The 27,892-nt window shown below is 35.6% G+C and overlaps 1 protein-coding gene across 3 annotated transcripts in view; it reads left to right on the top strand.

Moving 5' to 3' along the window:
* The window catches only part of ptk2ba (protein tyrosine kinase 2 beta, a), an 80,751-nt gene that overhangs the window by 22,880 nt on the left and 29,979 nt on the right, over positions 1 to 27,892 (top strand). For all 3 annotated transcript variants that reach the window (XM_015358033.2, XM_015358022.2, XM_015358044.2), the window contains exons 3-18: positions 2,802 to 2,980; positions 3,177 to 3,264; positions 7,815 to 7,894; positions 8,757 to 8,819; positions 9,707 to 9,761; positions 11,323 to 11,463; positions 11,762 to 11,836; positions 13,203 to 13,304; positions 14,184 to 14,301; positions 18,059 to 18,098; positions 19,524 to 19,570; positions 19,867 to 19,911; positions 20,154 to 20,251; positions 21,257 to 21,338; positions 21,849 to 21,949; positions 27,080 to 27,195. In XM_015358033.2, the coding sequence (XP_015213519.1) occupies positions 2,802 to 2,980; positions 3,177 to 3,264; positions 7,815 to 7,894; positions 8,757 to 8,819; positions 9,707 to 9,761; positions 11,323 to 11,463; positions 11,762 to 11,836; positions 13,203 to 13,304; positions 14,184 to 14,301; positions 18,059 to 18,098; positions 19,524 to 19,570; positions 19,867 to 19,911; positions 20,154 to 20,251; positions 21,257 to 21,338; positions 21,849 to 21,949; positions 27,080 to 27,195 (1,430 nt within the window). The remainder of the gene's footprint in view (positions 1 to 2,801; positions 2,981 to 3,176; positions 3,265 to 7,814; positions 7,895 to 8,756; positions 8,820 to 9,706; positions 9,762 to 11,322; positions 11,464 to 11,761; positions 11,837 to 13,202; positions 13,305 to 14,183; positions 14,302 to 18,058; positions 18,099 to 19,523; positions 19,571 to 19,866; positions 19,912 to 20,153; positions 20,252 to 21,256; positions 21,339 to 21,848; positions 21,950 to 27,079; positions 27,196 to 27,892) is intronic.

Raw genomic sequence — 27,892 nt, forward strand, 5'->3', positions numbered from 1 at the left:
TGTGATTGTGATTGTGATTATCTGTTCATTTCAAATCCATATTCATTGTTTTAATATTGTATGTGCTGTGGAGGATGTCTGTTTCATCTGTGTTCTCTTTCTGTGCCAAAAGCAAATTCCACCAACTATTGTGTGGCAAAATAAAGAATTCTAATTCTAATCTAAGGATCTCATCCAGTCACTTCTTTAAAGAAGAAATGCCACTGTCCAATGCACGACATGACTGCAGCTTATTCTAGACTCCCCATCAGATAATCATGGATTAATTTATAAGGACTTAGTAAATAGTCTATATATTTGTACTGTGTAAATAAGGTGAATTTTGTGATCGGTTAATGGGGTAATCAATCATAAATTATTGTTTGCTTTTATAGGATAAGTCATAATAAACATAATAATTCATTAATTGGGTTATAAACCAATGCATTTGTGAAGACCAAAAAACCACAGGATGTGAAATAAGTGGCATAGAATGTTTTTTTGGCATTTTATGTGCTATACATTATCTAAAAGCACTTGAATATTTTGAGAGTGGAAATTTTTAATAGTTGTCTTTGGTTGATTGTGTGCTGCTATGATACAAAGATCTGAAAAGCTGTTCTATTAAAAAACACAAGATAGAACCCACAAAGCAAACACATCAGCCTCCGCTTCAACTTGGCAGACACACAGGAGAGCATTGATACCGTGGGTGCTCTATAATTTACAGTTAACTGTTTCTGTTAGCTCACATTTTTCTGGTGTTTATTTCAGTTTTTACAATTCTTTTACAATTTTACAATTCATCTGATAGCACAGGTGTACTTTAATCCCCTCTTGTGTGTATTTCAGATATATATGATATGGCATATAACCAGGACATGGTAGTATACAATCAACAGTGTACTATATGGCTTTTCAACATGAACCTCTAGGGATTCTTATTTTTAGCAGCTACAGTACATTTTCCGATAAGGAGCCACCATTTTGTACACTTATACACTTCTTCAGTACTGTATAAAGAATGTGTTTTTGTGAATGTTACTGTATTTCTGCTTTTATAAAATTTCATTTAATAACGTTTTTGTATTGTAAAGTAAAAAATATATAATAATTCTGGTGCCTGTAAGACCAAAACGTACAACAAAGGCAACAAAAGGAAAGATTCTCCTTTTTAGAACTTTCTCAATAATATCGTTTAGAATTTGTGTTGTTTTTCTCTTGATTAACATTTTATAATTATTTTAAATGGTGTTCCTGGCTGAATACCTCAAACATCCAAATGTATTCCTCTCAGAATTTAAATAGGCAATTGTTCAGAGACGTTAATTAAAATATAAGCAATTGCTTTTTTTTTTACAAAAGGAACATGATTGATAGCTCATGTTGACATTACACTGTTTTTATAGATTGTATATATTATTATTTTTGCACAACCTGCAATTTATCATTAGATCGCATTCAGAAATTATCGATGAACCAATTTTTAAAATGACAAAGACTCACAGTACGAGAGGCTACGATTGACACTGGTGAGAGGAAGTCTTCTGTAACAGTAACAAGAGACAGAGGGTGAGATGGTAGTGTAGTGGTTAGCATCGCTGTCTCGCAGTGCTGGGGCTCTGGGTTCGATTCTGTATCTGGTGTGCTATCTGCATGGAGTTAGTATGACCTCCCTGTGTCGCTGAAATTTTGTCTAAGAATTATTGGCCCTGGTGTGAGTGTGTTCATGTCTGTGTCTACTGTGTCTGCTGTTGCTTGGCAAGGTGCCTCCAGCTCTCCCACAACCCTGAACTAGATGACATTGTGATAAAATTGATGGGTGGATTAGAAAGCTTGCCATGTCAGCATGTTGCTCTTAATGATTTATCTGATCGGTGTGCACTAATATTCCCATGGAGAACTGAATTTGGTGCGTGTTAAAACCATCAGTGATGTTGCTGATAACTGACTGCATATTTTATCCTTTATCAATTAAAACAGAGGAGATGTTTCACTCAAGCGGGCTCATGTGTTTATTAAGTCAGTCAGGATTTTAGAGCCAGAATAAGTGTGCAGTCTGGGTGTTGATGTTAGATGAATTTCAGGCTTTGATGATGATTGTAAACCCAGACGTGAACAAATACAAACAAGAAATGCAAAAGAATACTGATGTACAATATGTTTGCATTAATTTAGGAATGACGTACTGTAGATAAATTAGTCCCCCACTTAACAAACAAGACTAAGTGGGGCTTGGCAGTTGTGATGAATTCAGTGGATACTAAAAAGTATTTCTTTGTATGGACAGGTTTTCACACAGGGATGTGAATCCATGAAAAATAGAATAAATAAACTGACTGTGATTAATGTTATAGCAAAATATAACACATTTGATGCTTTCTTTCTCTGAGCTTTGAGTGAAATTGCTTTGCACACTGCTTTTCCTTATTTTTTTTTACTTGATGCTGCTTTTATATTTGATAATACACTCATTTTCTGATATTAACATTCATCTCTTCAAACAAAACAAAATGATTCTTTTAGCCCATTTCATACTTTTTCCTGATGATCAACTTAATTGGTTGTCTACGAGTTTCTTTTTATCTTTTCGTTATGGTGTTTTCTTTCAGGGATGTACCACTTTCTTAATTGGTTTGTTAGAGTGGCCCATTAAAACTGAGGCCTAATTTATCTGTCCTAATTTACTTTGGCATGCACGTGAGACTGAAGAACATTGAGTATTGTCTATGGTGCTTTTGTGCAGGAAACTCAGGATGGTTATTCTTGAACATGTCAACCTGAAATGATTCCCTTAGGAAATGGAATGTGTTTTTCTGCAGGAGATCATCAACTCCATCCTAAGCAGTGGGAGGTTGGGCCCCAACATCACGTTTTCGGGTTGCTATGGGCTCCTGCTGAAGCACTTGAAATCGGATGAAATCTACTGGCTGCACCCGGATCTGACAGTAGGGGATGTAGTGCAGAAATATGAACAGCGCCACTGTGAGGCAGAATGGAGGTAATGTTCTGTTTTCTGTGTTAGGCTTTAGTGGTACCTCACACCAGAAGAGTGAACAAAGTTAAATCTTAATCAAAGGAAGACTTTGGTGAACTTCATCAAGCCATTCTTAGCAGATCACAATGAAAGTAGTTGAGTTTACTGACATGCTTGTCTATCATTTGGTTATTTTGTTTTCTTTTTACCAATGTTCCAGATATGACCTGAGAATCCGTTACATACCAAATAATTTTATTGAGAAATTTAAGGAGGACAGAACCACTTTGCTGTACTTCTATCAACAGGTGGGTGCATTTCTTCATTGTATATTTTGGATTTTCAAATACCGAGTCATAAGCAGTTCTGCTTTATAAAGACACTCATACTGAAAAGGCCAGAAGTCCAACCTAGGCTTTTGTTTTCTCTTTAAATCATAAATGTCTTTCATAACAGTGGGGGATGTTGTTAGGTTACAGAAAATAACCCACCAACTACTGTACAATGCCATCCTTATCATTGTCAATCCATAAACTTGGATTAAACATGATGTTCTTCCGGATGTCTCTTAATTAATTTTTTTAACCTGCCATCCTGATATAGTATCAATATCAGATGTATTGTTGCTTTGTGGTTTACATTAAAGGGGAGCTTCTGGTATAGATAAGTCACTGCATAACTGAGACTGAAACGTCTGACTTCTATCATGGAACTTGTTAGTCAGTCTGTGTAGTACCCTTTGCAACAGTTTGCTACATCAATCTACTAGTCTATAGGCAGTATTGCACTGTCATAAACAAAATTAATTTTTAAAAACTTAAACATATTTTTGGTTTGATCAGGCTTGATCCGGTGTGTGACTGATGTATTGCATAATCTGTAGTTCAGTCACGATCGACTCACTAAATCATCTCACCAGTTCCTGTTACAAAATGACTAAATTGTGTTTCATCTGGCTTTAAGATTTCTAAAGTGTTATCAATTGTGTTAAAAGACAAGAGATGGGGAGGTGTGAACACACTCTGTAGCACCAAAATATTTTAAAGGTAGAATACATTTTGCTTGATTATTGTGGGTGCAGTATACAGTATTTTGAATATAATTTTTTCAATAGAAAGCTTTTTATGAAAAGCAGGAAAAGCAGTCTGTTCTGGTAGTAAAGACCTAATATTAGAACTTCTTTTCACATTTTAAAGTCTCAGTTGAAATAAAATAACTTATTGGTAATGTTTCTTTTTATTACTTGGCCCTTTTTATATGACAACACAAGTAATAAAAGGCAGATTTTTAGAAGCAAAATCTCATCCTTAGCTATGAAGTGAGTGTGTGTGTAATATTGTTGCTAAAGTTCATAAAAAAAAAACCTGAAATCTGTTTGTTGTGGAAAAAAAATTCCTGTACATTTTTCAGCTTAATTTTCAGTTTCCATTTTATGTAATAAATATAAAGTTATTTGTATGTAATATTTGTACTGAAGCCACTTGTGCATTGTGTATTTGTTATTTTCTAGACTGAAAGACTCAATACGGATTACTTACAGTTTGCAGGAATGTATTTTAATTTCTAATACATGTTTGAAATTTAAAAAATGACACTCTGAGGCAGTATTTTGGAAAACATTCTTAATAATATAATATTATAAAAAGTGCATGATTTGCTTTCTTCTTCAGAGAAGAAAAAGTGATGATGTACTGCAATTTACATTTTTTCATAATAAATGTATTACCTTTTTTAAAAAATGAATGAAAATGTAATTAGAATAATTCTTAACATTCTTAACATTCATTTCAAAATAGAATCATAGCAGAACTGTTGTATTGAGCAATTCTTGGCAGGTATACACATGAAATACACTTATGAACAATTTTTAAATGTAATTGTTCATTTTGAAATGTTGCAATTTGCAATAATGGCTAAAGAATCATGTTTACACTACACCTCAGAGAAGGGTTTGCTTGAGCAAAAATCTCTTTATAAATTTGCTTTTCTCTTTACAAAACATCACGTGTTTATTAGTGTAACAAATATTGATTCTTTTTCCCTTACAAATGTAATCTAAATAGAAATTTCCTTGGATTTCCTATAGGTCATTTTCATGACATTTACCTCAGTTGTTTGTTGCCAAACATGGATTTTAAGGTATACATTTAAAAAAACAGATTTTTCTATGCTGAACTTAAAACTGGAAATGTGGTGAATCTTTTAGTCTTCAGCATGTTGTTTGTGCCACAGTTGTGTAGTGGCTTTAATGAGTAAGACACTGTATTATCTTCAGTTCTTTCAGTTCTATTCAGTTCTTTTACAACTTCAGTTAAAAATCTAAATGCCTGTATAGTATAATTTTAATTCAAGAGAGCATTTCTCTCAGTGCATTGTTAACATTAGTTTACTATACTGCTTGCAAATAATACCATGGGGATTGCTGTAGTTGCTGTTATCCGTTTTTTAACTTGTAAGCTGGTTTTCTTTTGATAGATTTTTGTATGGCTGCTCTTTTTATTCTAACTAAACTGTTCCATTTACTTGTAAAGCGCTCTGGTTGCATTTAGCATTACTTTTTTTAGACGTGCTTTGACACATTTTACAGCGTGTCAATGGGCTAAAGTGTAAACTTCTGAGTACATAAACCTAAACTGCTTGTTCGAGCGTCAAACACTAGTAACCAGGCAAGCATTATATATAATTATATAAACACAGCATTTTAAAGGACGTAAATAGCACCACACAGTCAAAACCTTTGAATTTTCATTTTAGTCATTGAACCAAAATAACATTAAACAATACTTAACATATTTATTATTTCACACAAATTGTACTATTAACTAAAGATACATAATTTTTAAATAATGGGGTTTAAATTACTATGAATAAAATAATGATAACAAATTATGCATATGCATAATGTTAAGCACTATTAATCATCTTTGATCAAGTCAGCATGAGGTCACAGATTTGCATTCACATTGCATTTGATGACATCAGTAGCAAGGCACCATGGGAAAATCCCTTGAAGTGCCTTATCCACCCTTGCAACTGCACTGTGATGTTTTTGTATGCTTTATCTATAACTGGATGAGGGTGACGAGGTCATAAGGTTGGCAGTCATATACAGTCCCCTTTCACCTACAGATATTCTCTGAAAAAGAACTAATGTGAGTTGCTGGGTTTTAAAGATCAGTGGTCACAATCAGTGATCAGTGGCCCTCCTATCGTATTATAGGAAATGTCTTGCATAGCAAAAACATATGCACACAGACCCATGCTCACATACTGTACAAATTCTTGCTCTTCATACCTGTACTGCAGTACAGTACTAAAATTACACTTACCTGAAAGTATTCCTGTTGCATTTGTTTTTCTTTGAGAAGGCACCAGATATATCTGCTTCATGGTTACTTGGAGGTTTTTCAAAAGCTGGCCAGTTATGGTTGAAAGGGAATGGAGGCCATTCGACCTACTGTACCTAGCGCTTTGGTAATTAGTTGTTAATTGATCCAGTAATCTCATCCAGCTGTTTGTTGAAGAGAGTTCGGTTATTAGGTTGGCACTTCTTCGCTAGAGTAGTTCAAGTAGGGAGCTGCATCAGTATGCGTAGGCTGCAAAGGTACAAGTAAAGGTTTATTCCATGCTGACACGAGAAGAAAGGAAATACAGCGTTTTTGGCTGTGGAGCCCTGACATGCGAAGAAGGCTCCACAGACGAAATGTTGTGTTTCCTTCTCTTTTCAGCATGGAATAAACCTTTACTTCCTCGCTAGGACCAACTCATGCTCTGCAGTGGAAGCCCTGTCACACCACCACTGCTGGGTTTCCTGTCAATTCAATTCAATGCAAACACAAAGTCACAGTATTGTGAGAAATCAGCAATTTCTGTAAAACTGACCTTACAACTCCAGTATGGTGCACTGGGTTTAAATTTCAGAGCCTGAAATATTCTGGCATTTGATGCTGCAGTTTACCTCTTTGGTACAACTTTAAACTAGAAAACACAACCAGCTGCTTGCATTATCTCTGTGACGTGTTACTGTTGCTCTAGTTTTGTTGAGCACACCTTGAGCACATGATACAATCGTTTTTGAATGACAAGCAATCAGCAGTTTAAATATCTTCGAATAGGAAAAAAATAGTATTTAAAGAGATGGTGATTCAGGGTTTTGCATTAAGTATTCAAAGACGTCTGATGGGAGATTATGTTTTTTTTTGGAAAATGTGTGAAAGCAAGTGTGAAAAAACAGTAACATATTTCTGGACATTTTGTAAAATAATGTGGGCTTATGTCACATTATGAAAAAAGGCAGTATCCATGTGTTTAGGTTCTGGACTTCTGACCAGAGAGGGGGATGGGTTATAGTTAGGGTTAGGTGAAACATACTGTAGCTGTTATACCATTAAATTACTTCACTCAAATTACTCCAGCAAGTGCACTACAATCTAAATGGCCCTTGAGTTTCTCAGCTGAAATGACAACTCCAGTGTTACAATATAGGAGAAAAGCAAGCTCTTTATCTTTGTAAAATGTTAGTTTTTTTGCTGATGAATTATTTATACTCTTTATTTTTATGGCACAAAGTACACACCATGATTTGTATGTTTCCGTTTTGATTACATGACACACAGAGTTGGAACCGTTGAACCAGCTAGATAAACGCAGTACAGTATCTTACACGAGGAGAAAGGAAGTCATTCATTTATGCACTTACAGAAAAGCAGCTGAAGAGACTTTTTTAACTGGCCTTGTAAAGAACTTGGACTTTTGTCTCAAGTGTCAAGTGCAGTCCGGCGTGGATGTAACATTTGTTGAGAGCCTTCGGGCTGGTTGTTGAAAATGCTGAGCTGTGGTTGCTGCTCTCCCTGTGCAGGTTCGCTGTGACTACATGCAGCGCTGTGCAAACAAAGTGAGTGATGGGATGGCTTTGCAGCTGGGGTGTCTGGAAATCAGGTAACAGTGAGTTTGCCTTTCAGGCCCTTTCTTTCAAAGGGTTCTTACTACAGTATCAATATTGCAAAGGACAGTATGAAAAACATTCTGATGGATTTCAAAGTAAAAAAAAAGAGATGTTTTCTTGCTTCACAAATCTATTTACTTTGTTTTCTTGTAATCTTTTTCAGTTCTTCTTCTGTATTATCTATTTTTGCTTAAATGCTTTTGAAAGGAAATATATTAGCATGGTTATGCTCCAGCAAAGAAAAGGATGTTTGAAAGGCACGGAAAGACTGATCAACACGTTAGAATCCCCTGAAGTTTATTGTTTTAGCTCCCTTTATTCATGCCTTGCATTTCAAGTGCATTTGAGCAAAACCTTTGAGTTCAAAGTGCTCCAGCACATCCAATTATCTATAAATACTGTGATTGATATTACCATGTGCCGAGTATTAGCATTTGAGCTCCTAAACTCTGTAACTCTATCCTCTGTATATTCATAGTCACTCAATGTCAGTGAAGTGTGTTGATGAAGTTTAAACCAGTGATAAACTTTGTCAGAAATCTTCCATCCGTAAGTGTTTTGGCTAAAGGTAATTAACCTTGTACATCTTTGGATATGGCTTTTATTATGTAAGTAATAAATAAATATACCTTTGTGTGGTGGGTGTTTAATTTCTTTTAACACCTTTTCAGCTGTGTATGTTATGCAATTCATTATATTCTTCTAGGGACTGTATCAGAAAAGCAATGATGTATGCAGGAGAGACATTGTATAAAGCAATATCAGGATGAATCAAGGTAAATATTCTCAGAGATTGAGAATGATCGCGTTAGTGATTTAAATTGCTGTACTTTTGTCTCTTTTTTCCACCAACAGGAGATTTTATAAAGATATGAATGCTAAAGGTCTGGAAAAGAAATCAAATTTTGAATTGCTGGAGTAAGTACAATGCAGTTATCTGGAGCTGTAGCACGTATACTGTATGTGTTTGTATGTGCTTATGTTCATGTGTGCTGGGGAATGGTGTATTGTTTGTGGTGGTAAATGGAATCTGTGGTTTGGGGGAGCTCTTCAAGTTTCCATAATAGCAACAGTGCACATAAACACATGAAAACCGCTCTCATCTGGTCTTTGTTATTGCAGGCCTAAAATCTAATTAAACCACAAGAACTGTTTTATCTTAATGTCCATAGCAAATTTGTTAAATTGACAGCTCACCCACTGTGAAAAATCAGCCCATTTAGTCCTTTCACACTCTGAAAGAATGTGTGATATCCAGGTGAGCATCCTCTAGTAGTCTGCATTACTGACTGTATCCTAAGGTAAAGCACAAATTATTCGTTTTTTTATACAATATTCAAAGATATTTTTTTCATTTTTTTCTGAAACTCTCATTTGGGTTAGAATGCAACTGAAAATCATACCTTAATCTACATGTAAACATTAAATAATGTCCCATATAATTATGGAAACGTACTGTACCCTGTAAATAGGTTATGCAGAAACCTATGAATTATATCATGAGTAACAATCAATGTGGTGAAACTGGATGTGCATGAAACTATATACAATGTGTATACAAGATTAATAGAAAAATATAAATGAATACAGTAAATCAACAATATACTGGGAATAAGAAATGACGATGTACTTTAACCTCGTTTTTGCAACATCACCACATCCTTGTGACTGAAATATGCAGTTATACATCCCTTTAATACCATTTTAATACTGAACTCTGAATGCAGATCAATGTAATATTATGAGAAAAAGTACATTTTATAATCTCTTTAAAATGTCAAATCTTCATTTTTTTCATTTTCTAGGAAGGATGTAGGTCTAGATCTCTTCTTTCCAAAAGAACTGATGGACAGTATGAAGGTAATGTGAAATAAATATTTGGGAAGAAATATTTATGATTGGATTGTAACTCTAGCACAGCATAAAGAAGTTTTTTGTAATATGCAAGTATTAGTAAATGTAGAGTTTATTTTTTTAAACATACGACTTCAGGCTGTGCTAAAGGTCTTACTCTGAACAAGCTGCTCAAACTACCTATAGTCCTTTCTTGGAAGAAACTTAAAACCTGGGTCCATGTTACCTTCTAGTCTGTATAAAATGACGTGATTATTTAATTACAAAATAAGAACAGTATTCCTTGGCTTGATCCTTTTCATGTTAATTTTAGGCTCCATTAGCAATTAAAAATGAGTTTAAAATCCCACTGGCAGAGGGAAAAGTACTGTAGTATTGCATACTTACTGCTGTCGGTGAACATAGTAAGGCTACAGTTGAGAAATGGAAGCAGAAAGTGATAATAGAAAGTTAAATGTAAAAAAAGAAATGTGATTTGGTAATCAAACCTACATTTCTAATTCTAGACAAACTTCAGCCAAAGACAGTACAGCTAGCTGTTAGTTTTTTTCATTATATTGGAACAAAATATGAGTGGGCTTTAAAATCTAATAGTTTTTGGGACAAAAATGCAAAAAAATACTTTATATCTCATGTCTCAAGATTAATAAAAACACAAAAAATATGAACGTTTAAAAGTATTACAAGGGGAATTTTAATAGAAGTGGTTTGAAATGCATTTTATATTTGGAATTGGTCCTGTTTGTGTTAGATTTTTTATAAATAAGAGGAAATGTCAATGTTAATTTTAAAAATTGCAATGAAGCTCTAACATGTAGCACTTGGACTGATGTCAGCATGGCTTTATGTACTTAGAATTACACTAAATGTCATGTGCTTCTTACAAAATTATTAAAATATTGTTGCTTAATAAATTGTTTCTCTTATTCTCTTATTCTTTGCATTCTTTTGACTTATTGTGGTTTCAGAGAATCAACTTCTTTAACGAATTCAGTGTTTTATTTAGATACAGTATGCAGCACAGTAAATTTAATTAATCAACACCGTCTACAGTATGCTCCGTGTGTCCCTTCAGAGCTTCAAAGCAAATTTTTTAGTAGTAGATTCATAGACTTAATCAACCAAAAGATCATTGAGTGATGTCATGTTATTTTCTCGTGAAAATATGTTATAAGGATTGGTGTTGAAACTAGCATTTGAAAGGAGAGAATTCTAGCATGATAATGATTTGTGCACTTGTAGTAAATAACTTCACCTGTATGTCTTGGAATTATTTGCTTTGAGTACTTGAAAGGGTCAGCAAAGTCATTAATGGCATGCCTGAAAACTACGAAAAAAAATCGTATCTATCCTTGAAGCAGTTCTAAGATGGGCATCATCTTAGGTGTTTTCTTAAATGCTTTGCTACTAAAAACAATTATTATTGCAATGTGTTACTTGTCAAAGAAAAGAAAAGACACACAATTATAGAGAACCCTGTTCTGAAGGTTTAGGAAAAGTAAGGAGCGTATGCCTCTGTGTAATGTAGTTATTTACTTTAACTCTGGGTGTTGTTTTGTTGTAACAGCCCAAACATCTGCGGAAGATGATCCAGCAGACATTCCAGCAGTATGCCACACTGAAGGAGGATGAGTGCATTGCAAAGTTCTTTGAAACCTTGAGCAGTGTCTCCAGCTTTGAGGAGGAGGTTTACCCCTGTGAGCTGGTGGTGAGTCTCTGTCTTATTTGCTTTTTTGTTTTTCCTTGTCAGTCATTTTCTCCAGATCTAACTTGAACGCTGCCAAATGTTACTTCACCTTTTCAACAAAGAAGAAGAACCGAAGATTTTTTTTTCAGTGTCTTCATCAGACTGCATTGGTTCTAGAGCCAGCTTTCATAGCATCTTTGATTGAATTGCAAAAGATCTGACACTGTTTCCGGACAGCTGTTGCTCTGAAGGTAAACTTCCATTTGAAGTAAACTATGACAAGATAGTAAAAGTGCCATTTTGCTTTTCCCCTTCACAGCAAGGCTGGAGTATTGCAGTTGACCTGGTTATTGGACCAAAAGGAATTCGCCAGCGCTCAAATAAAGAGGCAGTGGTGAGCAATTCATTCAGCTTGAAAATCAGTTGCAGATGGATTTGGGGTTTGTTCAAGCTGTATACGACAGTGATGGCTAAAGGAACAGTGTCTGCACATAGGCCAGTAAAACGTGGAATGCCTTTGAACTGATAGTGATGAGATATAAAACTTACAGTATGCACACCCTTAAGTGTTTAACACAATCAGTGTTGCTTTAGGCAAACTTTGGTGATTTAACTGTTATTAGCATGTTCCTCCCCTCTCCACTTTGTTGCCTAGGCGTTTTAAAACACAGATGTACAGTACATTGCCTTGCAAACATATTCAAACCCTGCCTGTGGTTGTATGAACATTTTTTGACGTTCATTCAATACCTGAATGCTCAAGCTGAAGTCTTCTATGGGTAAGATAAATTACAGTAAATGTCAACAAAATAAATATCAATATATATATATCAATATAAATAATATATAAGAAATATGTTGATTGAATAAGTATTCAGACCCACAAACTCAGTATTTGGTGGAAGAACCTTTGCCACCTTTTACAGTTACAAGTCTTTTTGGGTGCGTCTCTATCAACTTTGCACACCGGCTTCATGCAATATGTGCTCATTTACCTGGTAGAGCTGCTCAGGCTTTCCCAAGTTGCTTTGTTTATGGACAGTCTGTACAGATTGACAGTAAAATTCAGGCAGGAGTTTAACTGTGCCATTCAAGAATTAATTTACTTATTCTAAGCCACTCCAATGTAGCTTTGTTCTTTTGCTTTGGATCATTGTCATGCTGAAAGGTCAATTCTTGTCCCAGTTTTATGCCTGAAGCAGGTGTTTCTCTAGGATTTTGGAGTACTTTACTCCATCTACAGTATGTTCCTATCAGTCCTGACTAGCTTCTCCGTACATTCTAAAGAGAAGCAGAACTACTGAACCCAACGTTGCCACCATAACACTTGACATTAGGCATGTTATTGACTGAGTGAGGCACAATGATTGGTTTGCGAGGGATGCAGGGCTTTGCACTTTAAACCAGAAAGTTCAGTGTTTGTTTTGTCTGACCACAAAGTCTTTTGTGTCCCAAAATGTTGTTTGCAAACGTTTACAAGGCACTGTAAGTGTAATAAACCTATAGGATTGAAACATTGCTGTATATGAATTGTTATTATGTTTTAACAGGGACTTCAATGGTAATGCCAAACCATTAATGCTCCGTTTACATAAAAGTGTACTGTTTATTTTCTGCCAGCTTCATGTATAACTGATGGTGTGAAGCCATTCTTCTCCATACAGTATGTTCTGTATATACTGTAAATGTCAAGTGTTCAATGCACTGACCTTCTATGGCTTGTAATAATAATGAAAAACAATTATTTGTTTGTTTTCCAGGCCATCTGTTTAGCAGAGTTCAAACAGATTAGAAGCATTAAGTGTTCCTTACAGGACAATGACAGAGGGCAGTTACACCTGGAGATAACTGGAGCCAAGCAGGTAGTAAACCAGCTATTTCACAGACATTGATAATATTATTGAATACAAATTAAGAGTATGCGCCTCTCAGACTTATACTTCCACATTGTCTTCAGAACTAAAGAATGTTTAGAAAAAAGAGTGGGTCATTTTACTCGTATGGTTTGTTTTTTAGTAACTAATTGATTCAATTGATCCATCCAGCCATTTCATGAAAGAAGCCACAGTAACAGTTTCAACAACATGACTGGGTAACTTGTTCCACACTCCCGCAAGCCTGTGGCTGAAGAAGCGCTTCCTGTTCTTGGTTTTAAATGCCCTTTCCCTTAGTTTCCACAGAGGTTGTCCTGTTTGTGTTTCAGTATTGGTTTTTAAGAAGTCCATTGGATTCACTTTGTCAGTGTCTTTCAGGATTTGGAATACTTGAATCAGGTCCCCTGGTAGTCTTCTCTGTTGGAGACTAACAAGTTTAATTTCTACCAGCCTGTCTGTGCAGGATATTCCTTTAATCCCATGACTGTATCTGGTCACACTTCTTTGCAAAATTCCTTGATTTTAATTCCATACATTCAACCGGCATGCCATTTGCCTTTCTCATTGCTTCCCTACAGTGCCTAGAAGGTACTCTTTTGCCGCATTATGGAACACACTGCCCAGCCACATTGTTGAAGCCGATAACCTGTCTGTTTGAGAAACGCCTGGATGAGATCGGAATGATTAGCTACTAACTATGAAAGGAGCTAGATGGGCCACAAGGCTTGTTTTTTAACTGAACATTTCTCATGCTATGTGTGTTATGATTGTGCATTGCGGAAATTGTTTAACTGAGTTCTCTATGTATATACTGAGTTCACACTATGTGCTGGTTGCTTTACATGCGCAAAATGTGTGTTTTTTTAGCTTTTGTCCATCAATACCTCTAACCTAGCGATGGCAGAGAACATGGCCGACCTTATAGATGGTTACTGTCGGTTAGAGAATGGAGCTAACACGTCGGTGATTGTAAGGCCAAGAAAAGGTAAGACAGCCATTGACATTTTTCCTTCACTCTCCTGTTACTTACTTGACTTTCTGGGCCTTTGAATTTCAGACATATGACAGCCAACTTGGTCAATATAGCTAACATTTCTGCAGACAACTAAAAATCCCTGAGATGGTAATAAATTACAAAATTTAAACAGTTTCAGATGCATGTTGATCCTAGGGATTCTTAGACAGAAAGAATCCCTAGGATTGTTTCATCGGATGGCAATCTGAGAGTCCTTATTTTTGAAATACTCAAACATGTTAATAATGTTAATATTCATGCTAAAGGACTCTTCCTGTAATAGTGTAGAGTGCATTTGATCTATTCTTGACTAAATACTAATCAGCCTTTTCTAATGTACTAGGTAAAGCTACAAAATAATATGAATATAAGGATAAAATGTACGTGGAATTTACATAAATGGAAAAATCCCATGTTACTATAAAAGCAATGGTTATAACATCAAGAAAATATTTGGAGTTTGTGCTTGTATACTGGAAAGCATTCTGTTTTCGCACCCTGTTCCTAATACAAAGAACCCAAAATTAGACTTTAATTACATGCCTGTCAAGCGGTTCTTGTTACTGTAAGTTTATAAGACTCCTAACTGACAATTAAGGGATCATGCTCTCACACCAGTCTGTGCAGCCTTAGCAATTTGAGAGATATTGTGAAATTTGTCTCCATTTTGTTGTATAGTGTCTGTGATTTAAAAGCCCTCACCCTTAGTTTCTGAAAATGAAGTTAATCCTATTGTCATAATTGTTTAATACTACAAGAGGTTTATTCATTTGAAGGGTCTAGGGTAACCAAATGCATAAATTCTAACTGATCCTGTTTAAAAATCTTCACACAGTATGTCTACTGGTTAAAGTTATAGCTGACTTTTTTGTAAAGTGAAGGCTGTTCTTGGAGGTAAGAGAAACAGCAAAAGGATGCATTTTACTCTATGCTTTTTATTGATTACTTAGATATGTAAGAGTCTCAAGTAAGTTAGCAGTTCACAGTGATATCAGCAGAAATTTACATGGCGGTTACATGTGCCCCAAACCATTCAGTGCCTACACACAAAATTAATATTGAAATGGGGACTCCCCTCCACCACCACCATGTGTAGCCCCACCTGGATGATGCAACAGTACCCATATTGCACCAGCACCAGCTCACCACATATCAGCTATCAGTGGGGGGGAGAACAGAGTAATGAAGCCAGTTCATAGATGGGGATTATTAAAAATTTGTCCAGGATGCCAGGGGTAACACCCCTTTTGTTTCAAGAAACACCCTGGGATTTTTAATAACCACAGAGAGTCAGGACCTCGGTTTTCCGTCTTGTCTGAAGGACGGCGCCTTTTTACAGTATAATCTCCCTGTCACCATACTGAGGCATTAGGACCCATACAGACCTCAGGGTGAGCGCCTCCTACTGGCCCCTCTAACACGACTTCCAGCAGCAACCTTAGTTTTTCCAGGAGGTCTCCCATCCAGGTACTCACAACTGCTTAGCTTCAGTGGGTTGCCAGTGGTGAGTTGCTGGGTGATATGGCTGCTGGCAAATTTGCAAGTTAAAGTTCCATTTACAGGCTCACATTTAATTATCTAAAGTTGAATTGATGCCACATGTTCATGGAGAACAAAACAGGAGTTATGTAACACTGCCCACTAACAAGTAATTTCTAATAAAAGAAAGAATGATTTGTTTAGAAATATGTTTAACTGGTGTAAATTACATTTGGAGAAATCAGAGGTCAACTCCATATTGAATAGTAGAAGGAAAATCAAAATGTTGCATTTTGTCTTTCTGCTTTTCAGCTTGGAATTAACTTATTTTTCTTTTTGAAGCCTTCAGGTTGAGGCAGCTACATTCAAACGTCTTTAAATTGCATTTTGGATGAAAATACTTTAAAATACTTGATCAGTTGATTAACATCTTGAAGGCTTAAGTTTGACTTGTCCTGTAGTTGAACTTAAAATTTAAAGTTTTGTCAGGAGACTGGTATTATAAGACAAAGAGCACATACATTGTGAGATTGATTATCAATTGGCAATTACCAACTGAAAAGTAAAAAAGATTAATTCTAAATATTTAATGCAAGGATCAGAAATAATGTCACAATAACTCGTACAATTCTACATTGTTGAGTGCTCACAAATTTGTTACAAAGAAAATTCTGAGATGCCTTTTTTGTCAAATCTATAATTTATTTGCTTTAATATTCCACTACATGTACCCCATCTCCACAAAAATGTTGGTTGAGGCTGAAAAGCAAAACATATTCCTGCATCAACCCCCGGACCATGATGGTTACCAGTTATATACCACTTATTCCTGATGAGGGTCACACCACCCCAGAGCTCATGCAAGAAGAACACAGCACAAGAGTACAACATAGATAGGATGGTAGTCAATCACAGGGAGAAACACTTTTTACACTATAAAGGTGAATATGGGGGGGAGCTATGTCATTGAGAAAAGATTCCTAATAGAGTGTGCCCCATTAATGTATGAATCACCTACTGTAGGTCTTTTTCACAAGCAGCTTCTTCAAGTTTAGTGTTTTCCATTAAACATTGAATTGTAGTTTAATGAAGTGATGCCACTCACGAATCCCACTCCTGCCACTCGATATTTCCTGCATTATTTTACAAGTATTTATCCAGTCTTTAGTCTAGATGTTTTAGGTTTCTCTGGAGTTTTCGCTTTGACCATAATTTAGCTGTACCTCCCTTGCAGAGTTTGTTTGAATTCTCCCCCTTCCATTTTAATTTTCTTTGTAGATGCTTAGCCTAGACTAACTGGTCATTTAATTGTAATCCATCACTTTCCAGTGGTCAAGGCAGCTGATGTCTTCCTAAGCACACCGTGTCCTCAATTATTATTTTTCTCCTCTATCTTAGCTTTTTTTATTCTTGAGAAATTCAATAATTTTTCTTAGTTCTTAACTAATGACCAACATAGTGTTTTTTGGAGTCTCATTTAACAGAAGAATTGTAGTACGTTTTTAGGCTGTTGTGGAGTGCGACACAGGAAGAAAGTTTACAAATCATGCTGCAGTACTTTTTTCAGAGCAAATGAGCTTTTTGTCTGACTCAGAAGAATGCTAGCGTACATTGGTTTCACTGCAGTCTGAAACCACAGCAGGCTCCTAGAGAACAAGATTTAGTTTCAGCCTTATATATTTAGCATGGGTTGCAGATGTAAAAAAACAACTATCTGAAAAGCCACTAAGATGTTTCATCCTTTTCAGGATGCTGCAAGTCAGGTGATTTAACATCTTTAGTAAGCTACAGTAACTTGGATAGTGTGCTTAGAATCGATCTTTGAAAGACACCTGTAATAGTAATGACTTTTTTACCCTCTTTCTCAAATATATCAACATAGCAGAATTACAAAATACAACAGCAAAATCCTTTCCCTCTTCTCCTTTTCAAGAATCAAGCAATTCATCGTGCTACTATGCTGTGCCTTAATACTGTTAATTTTCATGTATGTTCTCTTAGTTTTTTATGGAACAGTAGTCAATTATTTTCAGTTGTTAAACCTTGCAAACATCTGTCGTTAGCTGTATATTTACCAGGTTAGATGCATTTAGCACAGATTAATGCCTTTTGATCTTTGCTATGTAATGCCAAAAAAATGTAAATACAGAGGATCTGCGTTAGTTTGAAAAGAACATGTACAACATATTATCTATATTCAAGACAGATAGGACTCCTTTATCATATTCTTTATTTTGTTTTTTTGCAGACAAGGATTTCCGAAATTCTCTTCCAGCTGTTCCTACAGCGTAAGTTTAATTTTTTTACCACTTTTTTAGAATGATGACTGATACAAATATATCATATAAGTGCCGTATAAATCAGTCATGTGAGGATATAGGTGTAGCTGGAGCAGTAGGAGAAAAAAATTCTGGTTCATAGTCTGCTTTTTGCTTAGTGCAATCTTTAACCTTCTTGCACCCTCAATATGCCAATAAGCCTACATTCATCAATATTAGTTGTTTTGATAGTGCCCCAACACCTATCCATAATATAAAATCATGTACAGTTAAAATAAATTTAAACGTAGGCTTACAAAAGGGTTATTTTGGCTTACAAAAGATAATTTTAGTGGAATAAAGCATTTTCATATTAATACTATAAACCCTTTGACCATGTTGAAAATGTACTGTACTGTATATGGATAACAGCTAAACTGGATAAGGTAAACTTTGATGTATGTTTGAAGTGTAATGTAAAAAGAAAATTGTTGAAGGTATGATGATGAAATTCTAATATGGGGACCCTTATAAAGGTCATTAAAACCATGTGGTAAATGGGCGTGACTTACATTTGGATTAATTGTACAGGACTCTTGCAGACACACTGGTAGATGACCAATTCAGTTTTGTTTTGATTTCTTTCTGGCATGACAATTTGTGTACATTAGAGAAGGAGCCATGGGGAAGCACACACTTCCCATTATTATTCCATGTACCACCTACAGTAGATTGCTGCTGTTTAGCTGTGGTCTTGTACTACACTATATTTATTTCCAGGGATGAATATTTCAAGGGCACTGATAATGTTTCAATTTTTTTTTTTCCTGTGCTCTCTAGATAGAAGGAAAGTTCATTTATAACTATTACTTGAGATCCCTGAAAGGCATATCTGTCATGACCAGCTGCAGGTTGAAATCTGAACCTTATTGTTTTGAAGATTTAATTTATAAATGCATGGGACACACCCCTCTTTTAAGGGATCTCTTCCCATTGGTAAAGCTGGTATTTTAACCCATCTGAAAAATTGTCTGCCAATGCAGTCATCCTTTTTGTCGGGAAATAGAAGGATCTGAGAATGCTGCTGAGATAACCACAGGAGATATAGAAAGATAATACAAGACTGAATTTGTGTTGTCTCGATGAATGTGACATCACATTCAAATTCAGAGTAGTAGCTAGCAGTCCTCAAGGCCGGGCTCTGTACAGCAGACTTTGAGCTTTACTTTAGCCTGTGAAGAAGAGGAACCTCAGAAATGGCTTGCGTTTGTGCTCTTTCTTCTTGCATCTGGTGAAATCTCACTTGAGCCGTTATGAGAAAGAAAGTGCTCTTCCTTGAGATACCACATGGTAATAGTTTGAAAATTAAAAATGAATGTAGATTGACCCAGTATTATTGGGGATTTCTGGGTGGTATATTTGGTGTAGCTGGTAATGTTGCCTTTCTGTTACCAGTGATCACAAGAACATGGGATCCAACACTACTGTGAGGGAGAGCGTAGGTATGTGTCAGACAGCTTCTATTAAAAAATGTTCAAAAGAAGACCTTTTTGCTGAAAATGTTTTTTCTTCCATAATTATTTAAGATTCCTCTATTCTTTAAAATGGTAAGCCAGGCAGTTCAGAATAAAGTTGACTGTTCTATTATAATTTGCCATTTGCTCAGTATAGGGATTTGAATGTTTAAATTGATGAACTTCTTTGATGTTTGCAGTAAGGTTCAGCACATACTATACTGGATGTGGAAAACAACTAGAAATAAGGCCAAACCAATTACAATTTATTTTCCATGTGGCAGGGTCTGACATCTATGCGGAGATACCAGATGAACGGCCAAAGTCGGGTAAGAAATAAAAAAGTTAAATATTCTTTACATCCCTTTTAATATGTAAGAATATATGTATGAAATCACAGTAATATAATGAAAGAAGCAAATATCCAGTGAAGCCGCTTCACCTCCATTACTGAAGAGTCGGTGTTAGATTTCCTATTTCTAAGTGTAAAAAATATCTGAGACTTCAAAAAGTAGAGAATTAAAAACATTTTAGGAGAAATAAAAAAATAAATGTTATTCTTCTCTTCTAGTTATAAAATTTGGAATCTCCCGAGATGATATTGTCCTGGGGAGGATTCTGGGGGAAGGCTTTTTTGGGGAGGTGCATGAAGGAGTTTATAAGGACAAGGCAAGTTACACACTTTCGTTTTAATGGTATTACGATTGAATTCTTATTATGTAATACGATATTTGTATCTGTAATGGGCAAAACATACGATGACAGAGAGAAAGCTTCTGAAGCTGTCCTAGACCTTTAGTGCTCTGTATGTTGAATTTGAAAAAATAAAGGAAAAAAAAACACTAAAGGTTAATCCTTATGAATGAGCAATAACAACAGAAATCTACATCCACATTAAAAAAAAAATCAAGTCCACAGCTGTCATGACGCAAGCTGCTTTATCTGTAGCTTGTCATTCCACTTTTCTTCCTGCAGTCGACAGGATTTCAGCTGTTATGCAGGACTTGTGGCTCAGCCAGAGAGCACCGGTGAGCAGCTAATCTCCAGCTCAGCTTCCACACTACTGGAGAGTCGGTGTTAGTGTATTTACAGGGAGAGGAACGGCTACTGGTAGACAGGAGCTGCGGGCAGCTGTGACTCTCCCAGTCGATCAGAAGCTGAAGTTCTGTCTCTCCTTTTCTTTCTTTAAGGAGCTTGATAGATTTCTAATCATTTATTGACTCCATCTGTATAAAATAAGAATGATTGCGTCATTTTTTAAAACAAACATATCAGTAAATGCAGATATACTCTGTGGTCTTTAGGTAGGGTGGTTAGGGGGCATGGTGGTTGTTGTTGCTTACAATCGAGTTCTGGGTTCAGTTCTAGCCTTGAGTGCCTTCCTTGTGGAGTTGTTCTTCCTGTCTCTCCATAGGTTCACACTGGGATGGTTTCGTCCTACAGTCAAAAGACGTGCTATGTAGGCTAACTGGTGCCTTCAAATTGTCCCCCTTATGTGTGTCTGTCATCCTTTCTAGAGTGTGTCCTACCTTGTGCTCATTGCCTGTCCAGTTAGGCTCCATTACTGCAACCCTGTTATTGAAATTGGGTGGATGGACTAATGGTCCTTTGTGTTAATTTTATTTAGCAGGGCATATTTTTACATGAGTCAACCTCTTTTTTTATTTTTTTCAGAAGGGAGAGAGGATAAGTGTTGCTGTGAAAACCTGCAAGGACTGTTCTCCTGATGTGAAGGAGAAATTCATGAGTGAAGCTGGTAAGTAGGCCAGGGTCTTAACTTGCCTGTCACAAAATACGCAATACGCAAAGTTTATTAATCTTGGTTTACCTGATTCGAACTGATGTTTTACAGTTTTTTTCAGGTTTTCAATTTTAACGTTTCCTCACTTTGATCGTGTTAGAATGTTAAAGTGGGTTTCAGATCTTCACTTCTTGAGTCCACAACTTCAAGATCTGAATCAAGATTTTTAAATTTAAAATCTTTGAATTCAATATTTTGAGTCAAATGTTTCCATTTCATCAGTGTGTGACACTCATTAGTCAAAATGGGAATCATTTACAGGGTTCTTCTGTTCTTTAGCAAAGTACAGTATGATCATTTGCAAATTATGATCACTTCAAATTATTATTTTCTTCACTTGTTGTGTTGTTTATGCCCATTGCAACTCAGTTTTTATTTTGTGAGAGTGTGTTTAAGATTTCCATGCATTCAGCTGTTTGTTACAGTATTTGGAATCCATGAATTTCTGTATGATTGCTGTTTCAGTGATCATGAAAAAACTTGACCATCCACACATTGTGAGGCTGATAGGAATCATTGAGGAGGATCCTGTGTGGATCGTCATGGAACTCTACCAGTATGGAGAGGTTGGTGCTTATTCTGGTGTAGCATCATGTAAGACTTATGTGATTTTTTTGTTTGTTTTTTGGGTGCCGTGTGGCTCAGGACCTTGGAATTATAGATGGTGCAGAAAACTGCAATTTAACAGTAGCCATCAGACTTACATCAATTAGACTGTTGTTGGTCAATTGCAAAGTGGGAGAGTATAACAGGACCCACAGCATGACATGATTTTTTAAGCAAAATATTTATCACTGTGTCGTAAACCAGTCTTATTGAGTAGTAAAATTGATGTTTTCTTAAGATTTCCTGGGGTGTTCAGATGTTTGAGTCTGGGGTTGTGTAATCTGCAGTTTTGTGCCAGAACATTTTTTGAGGATTTGTTTTATGATGATGAACAATGAATCCTGTTAAAGAAAGTTTGGATGTAAGGCAATTGTTTAGCACTGTTTGCTGCATTACTGTTTGAAATATGAATTTCTGTTTAACGTGTGATCATAATCAACTTAAATTCTATTTATTAGAATAGAATAAATGCTACTACTTGAATGAAATAAATAATACATAATAGAATCAATATAAGAATAGAGTAAATAGTACTAATTGAACTTGTTCTATTTATTAGTACAGATACGACATAGACAATATTAAGTAAAAATATACAGATACCTTTTATATCTGCTTGTCTGCAGATAAGACATTATTCTAGTTTCTATCAAATTTGTAACACTGGCTTTGTGCAAGTTTTGCACATTCTTCTTGTGCAAGGGCTCTCAAATTGCTTGGGGGTTGCTTATAGACAACAGTTTTCAAGTCCTTCCACAGATTCTCAATGGGATTCATGCCTGATCATTCTCTTGCTGAAACGCAATTTTTTTCTTACATTTATGTCTTTAGCAGACTGACATACAATTTTATGTGTAAACCATTTTTTGTAGAAACCTAAAGTTCTTATATAGTGCTGAATGAATTATTATATGGTAACTGAGATGTATACATATCATCAAAACGAATGTAGAACATTTCATATTTTGTGACAGGTTTTCTTCTAACAGAGCTTGAATTTCACAATTGTTAGCGCCTCAGATGGCAATTGCAATCTTGACCGTCATCTGTTACATAACTCAGAAAGATTAAATGCTATTTTTGTCTGAGAGTGGTTTTGTATGGACTTTTTGCTTCATTTGTTTGATGTGTTTTTTTTTAAGCACTGTGTTATCTACTGTACGTTTCTGTACTGTAGGAAATTTGCTTCTTTGATATTGATCATAATAATAAATAATAATAATATTTAATTGTAGGGTTGTGGTAGCAATGTGGTAACAGCATCCTGTCTCAATAAAGTAATCACTGTATTTAGTGAATTTTTTGCCACCAGTACAGTATACATACAATATGACTAAGATGCAAGAAAGCATTAATGAGTTAATAAACATTTAATAATGTTTAAATATTTCTGACAAACACACAGCTGTGGTAATTTAACAGGTGGCACAATAAATCAGACCTTCAGTGGCGAGTGACATTTTACAGAGTATTGCAGTGCGGTCCTGCATCATATTTAAAAAAAAAATGCCATGATGCACTGTTATATTGTCCGGGACTCTGTGGTATACAACGGTATACCGAATGACACCTTGTGCATTCTAGACGGGCGGCATCTGTATGTATGTGAGTTGAGAACTGATTAACAGTCAGTTAACTTAATAGGCATAAACTCTATCTGGGCAGATGAGCGAGGGTGTGTGCAGGGGATCTGTTTTGGGCCTGTTTCTCTACCTGATTTATATGAACAATTTAGATTCTGGTTTATTTAAAGATTAAGACATCATGACAAAGAAATGCACTTAATTCGGTAATGATACAAAGGTGGAGATGGAGAGGCAAACAGAAATATCAGCAAGGGAGTTACAAAGAGACGGGACAATTGGGCAGAATCATGGATTGAGCTGACACTTGGCAGATTAAATTCAATATTGATAAATGCAAGGCGATCTACTAGTAACAGGAGCACATAGCTTACTACGTACTGTACATCACGTAGTTGGTTCTGAGCTGTAGGAAGCTGCACATGAAAGCTATCAGGGTGTTTATGTTGATTGTTTTATTTACTTATCAAGACAACGTGGGTAAGCAATCATAAAAAGCACACAGAATGCTTGGGTTTATACTGTAACAAAAATGTGGATTTTAAATCCAGGGAACTAAATTTCTTTAATGCACTAGCAAGACCTGATTTGGAATACTATATTCAGTTTTGGTCACCAAACTACAGAAAAAATGTGTTGCCTTAGAAAGAGTCCAAAAAAGAGTAACACAAATGTGTTCATGGTCTCAGAGGAATGTCGTACAGACTGGTTGAGGGAGATACATTTCCTCAGGCTTAAAAAGAGGAGAATAAGAGGAGATTTGATCTATAGTAAGCTTATAAAATCCTAAGATTGTATACTGTATATAGTATACCTGTATGTTCAACTTATAGTTTCAAAATCAGGAGTGAAACAAGAGCATGGTGTCACCATTGGAAACCTAAAGGAGATTTGTTTAGGAAAAAGAGTCGAGTAGGAAAGAATTCTTTACTCAAAGAGAAATAGGTATTCGGAAAAGGCTTCCCAGTCAAATTGAAGCCCAATCTTTAATGATCCATTAATGATCCCTTGGCATTTTTAATTATAACTTTTAATGGCCCACAGAGTCGGAACCTCTAATTAGTACCTCATCTAAAGAATGCACATCCTACAGCGCAGCATCTCTCGTCACCTTTGCAGGGCATTGGATTAGACATTTAGATCCAGAGGAAAGAGTGCCATCTGCTGTTCTACCAGCACTACTACTACCAAACTCTTTTAGACTTATCTACTGTAAGTGCCTAAATACTAAAACATTATGTCCTCAGCACCATTCCAAATAGTTATGGTGTGCTTTTGCTGTAGATAACACTAGGTGAAGACAATTTCAGTTTTAATTTTTATAAACCTGTTATGGTTTATAATATTGACTATGACTTGGGGTTACATGCAGATGTTTTATAAACCCTATTTTTGGTTTCTATAACTAACATTGTGAACAGATAAACCTAATTTTCCTTTGAAATGTATTGACTTTTGTGTCAAATTTGACTATAATGAAAACAATGTTTTCCCCATGTTGTCACAATGTTAATATACTGTAATAAGTATATTTCATATAATTATTATATGTATCACCTGAAAATAAAACATCTGAACCCCGACATTTGTACAATACTGTATAGATGCACTTCATCTGAAATTCTTCATAAAATGTCCATCTGCATACTGTACTATTCGTGCCATTTGTGGTTCTTTTTATATGTGGTATAGCATAATAGGGTAAACATGCACGCACTATATAGTGGTCAGTATATTTCATAAGCTAAGGCAAGCTCTGGACTGAGAGCAGCAGTCCATTCTTCATGATGCCATTAGGTGAAGATTTAACATAAACCCTGTTGTTGTCAAGAGCATGTTAATGCTACACAAAATATATTAGAGACTGTTGTATGTTGTTTATTTAAAAACTCTTTTTGTCACACAAATCCCAAGTTTGCTTTTCTACCTGTTACTGTAATGGCTTCAAAATTTACAGCCAGCCAGTTTGGAGAATTACTCTCTGGATATGCTTTGCAAGAAAACTGTTTAGCATTTATATTAGGTTTTGAAATCCTCATATTCTGACATTGACGTTTTCTCCTTCAGTTGTTCTGAGCAGTATATTTCAATAATGCCTAGATGTGCAATGGTGTGCAATCACCGTGGATGCCTGAAGCTGGATTTAATATAACGTGTTCCGGATCGGTTCTGTTGTACTGTAGACAGGGTTAGGTATGTAGATGGTATCTAACACTTGTACTTCAGAATGTAAACTCTGGAAAATGAAAAGTGTAAGCAAATATAATCAGAAACCTGAATATGCATGAGAGTGTTGAAAAGAACATAGAAAGGTTACAAGTGAGAGGAGACCATCATTTGGCCCATCTAGCTCATGTAGGTGCTAGTAACTTATTGATCCTAAGGTTTCATTCAGCCATTTCGAGTAGTATTCCAGGGTCTCAACTTCAAAAACACGGCACCCACACGCACCCATTTATTTAAAGGAATGCCTCCTGCTCTTGCTTTTAAATGCACTTCCACAAGATTTGAACTTGTTTCCTCTGGTTCGTGTTTCACTATTTATTCTTAAGTCCTCTTGGGTTGATATTGTCAACGTCATGCCTGTGTAGCTTGTCCCATGTGGGAAAACTCAACACAATTACACAATCCACTTTGTTAAAAAGTGCCTCCTGTTCAGTTTAAATGCACTTCCTCTTAGTTTACATTTATGACCTCCAGATTATGTTCCAGTGATTCTAAAAACGTTAAATTGAAAATGTCAATGTCTTTGTACAATGTTAACATTACTTTTAGTGTCATTATTTCATTAGAAAATGTGATTTAGCAGAATAAATACCAAAGTATCATAAGCAGATTTTACAGCCTCAGTTGATGCCATCTTCTATTTAGATTTTGTATTTCTGTTACGTGTAAGTAAAACTTATGGGATCTGTCTAATCTTGAAGTTTGTGAATACTGAATATGAAAGTGTTTCTTCAGTCTTTCTTAATTCACCTATTTTGTTATCATCTGCAAACAAAAAAAAGTTTATTATTTATGCCAGAACTTACAGTAGATCATTGATAAAGAGGAAGAACAGCAGTGGTCCTAATACAGGTCCCTGTGGCTCCCCATTAATTAAGTCAAGTCTGTTTACACCCTTTTTCTGTTCTCCGCTTTCTCTTAATTAACGCACACACAGTGCATGCATTACTTTGAATGTCTGCTATATTAAATAGATATCAAAAGCCATGAACTGTTTATGGTTTATTCGTTACTTCAGGTTAAAACCTCTTTGAAGTCTGAAATATTATATTTGAGGTATTAACCAATACATTTTGGCAAAATGTCTCATTGACTATGACATGGAGTAAGTATGAGGAAGAATAGATCACTGTGTATGGAGAAGCTCAGCTGCCTGAAGCATTGAGAAACTGAGCGTTATGTTAGTTGCTTAGAAAACCTACTACTTCACCAATGTATACCATAATTAAGATAATGCAGTACATGAAATGCCTACTTTGATTCTCTCTTTCTGTCTCTCAGCTTGGAAACTACCTTACAGACAACAAGCACAACCTGACAACCGCCACATTGATCCTCTACTCTTTACAAATCTGCAAAGCTCTGGCTTACCTGGAGGGAGTTAACATGGTGCACAGGTAGATGATGTGTAAAGACCACATACTGTATGCTTTCATATAACCTAATTTTTTTTCTTCTTTGAACTTAACGTCTTGCAATAGGAAATACAATGAAAATGTGTGAATAATGTTTATAATTACTGTCTTTTTAAGTAAGTTAAATAATCTTAGAAATTTTTAAGGTTATGTGTCATTTCTAGAAGTGATTCTTGTAATGTGGTGTTCACTGGGGTATCTAACAAACATCTGTACAGTATGTCCAGAATCCTGTTTTTAACCTATAAGTAAAGTAATAAAGACAAACATTCAAAAATGAAAAGGGAGAAGATTAATAAAACATTTTTAATGTATTTAAGTATGGTCCAATTCCTGAAATTTCTTTAACAAAAACTGTACAGTACATACTGTACATTAACCATTATTTAAATATATATTGTATAAATTGCAAATTGTAAAGGGTTATAGCTTCAAAGATGGTATGTAGACACACTTTATTAGAGGACAGGGTGTAATAATCTGCAGTATTTTCAATGTTAAAATGCAGGTAATCTGCTACGTATGTACAGTAATTGTACTGTAAGCGGATCTTGATGAGTAGGAGTCAGACCAGCTGTGAGGAAGAAGATGGAGAGAACATTTCTAATTTGATCACAGAAAGGAGAAACAGGTTTTACTCTCAGGAAACGGCTGTAGAGGATACTGGATCTTGTTTTTT

Source organism: Lepisosteus oculatus, chromosome 2, assembly GCF_040954835.1.
Source record: "Lepisosteus oculatus isolate fLepOcu1 chromosome 2, fLepOcu1.hap2, whole genome shotgun sequence".
Lineage (NCBI taxonomy): Eukaryota > Metazoa > Chordata > Actinopteri > Semionotiformes > Lepisosteidae > Lepisosteus > Lepisosteus oculatus.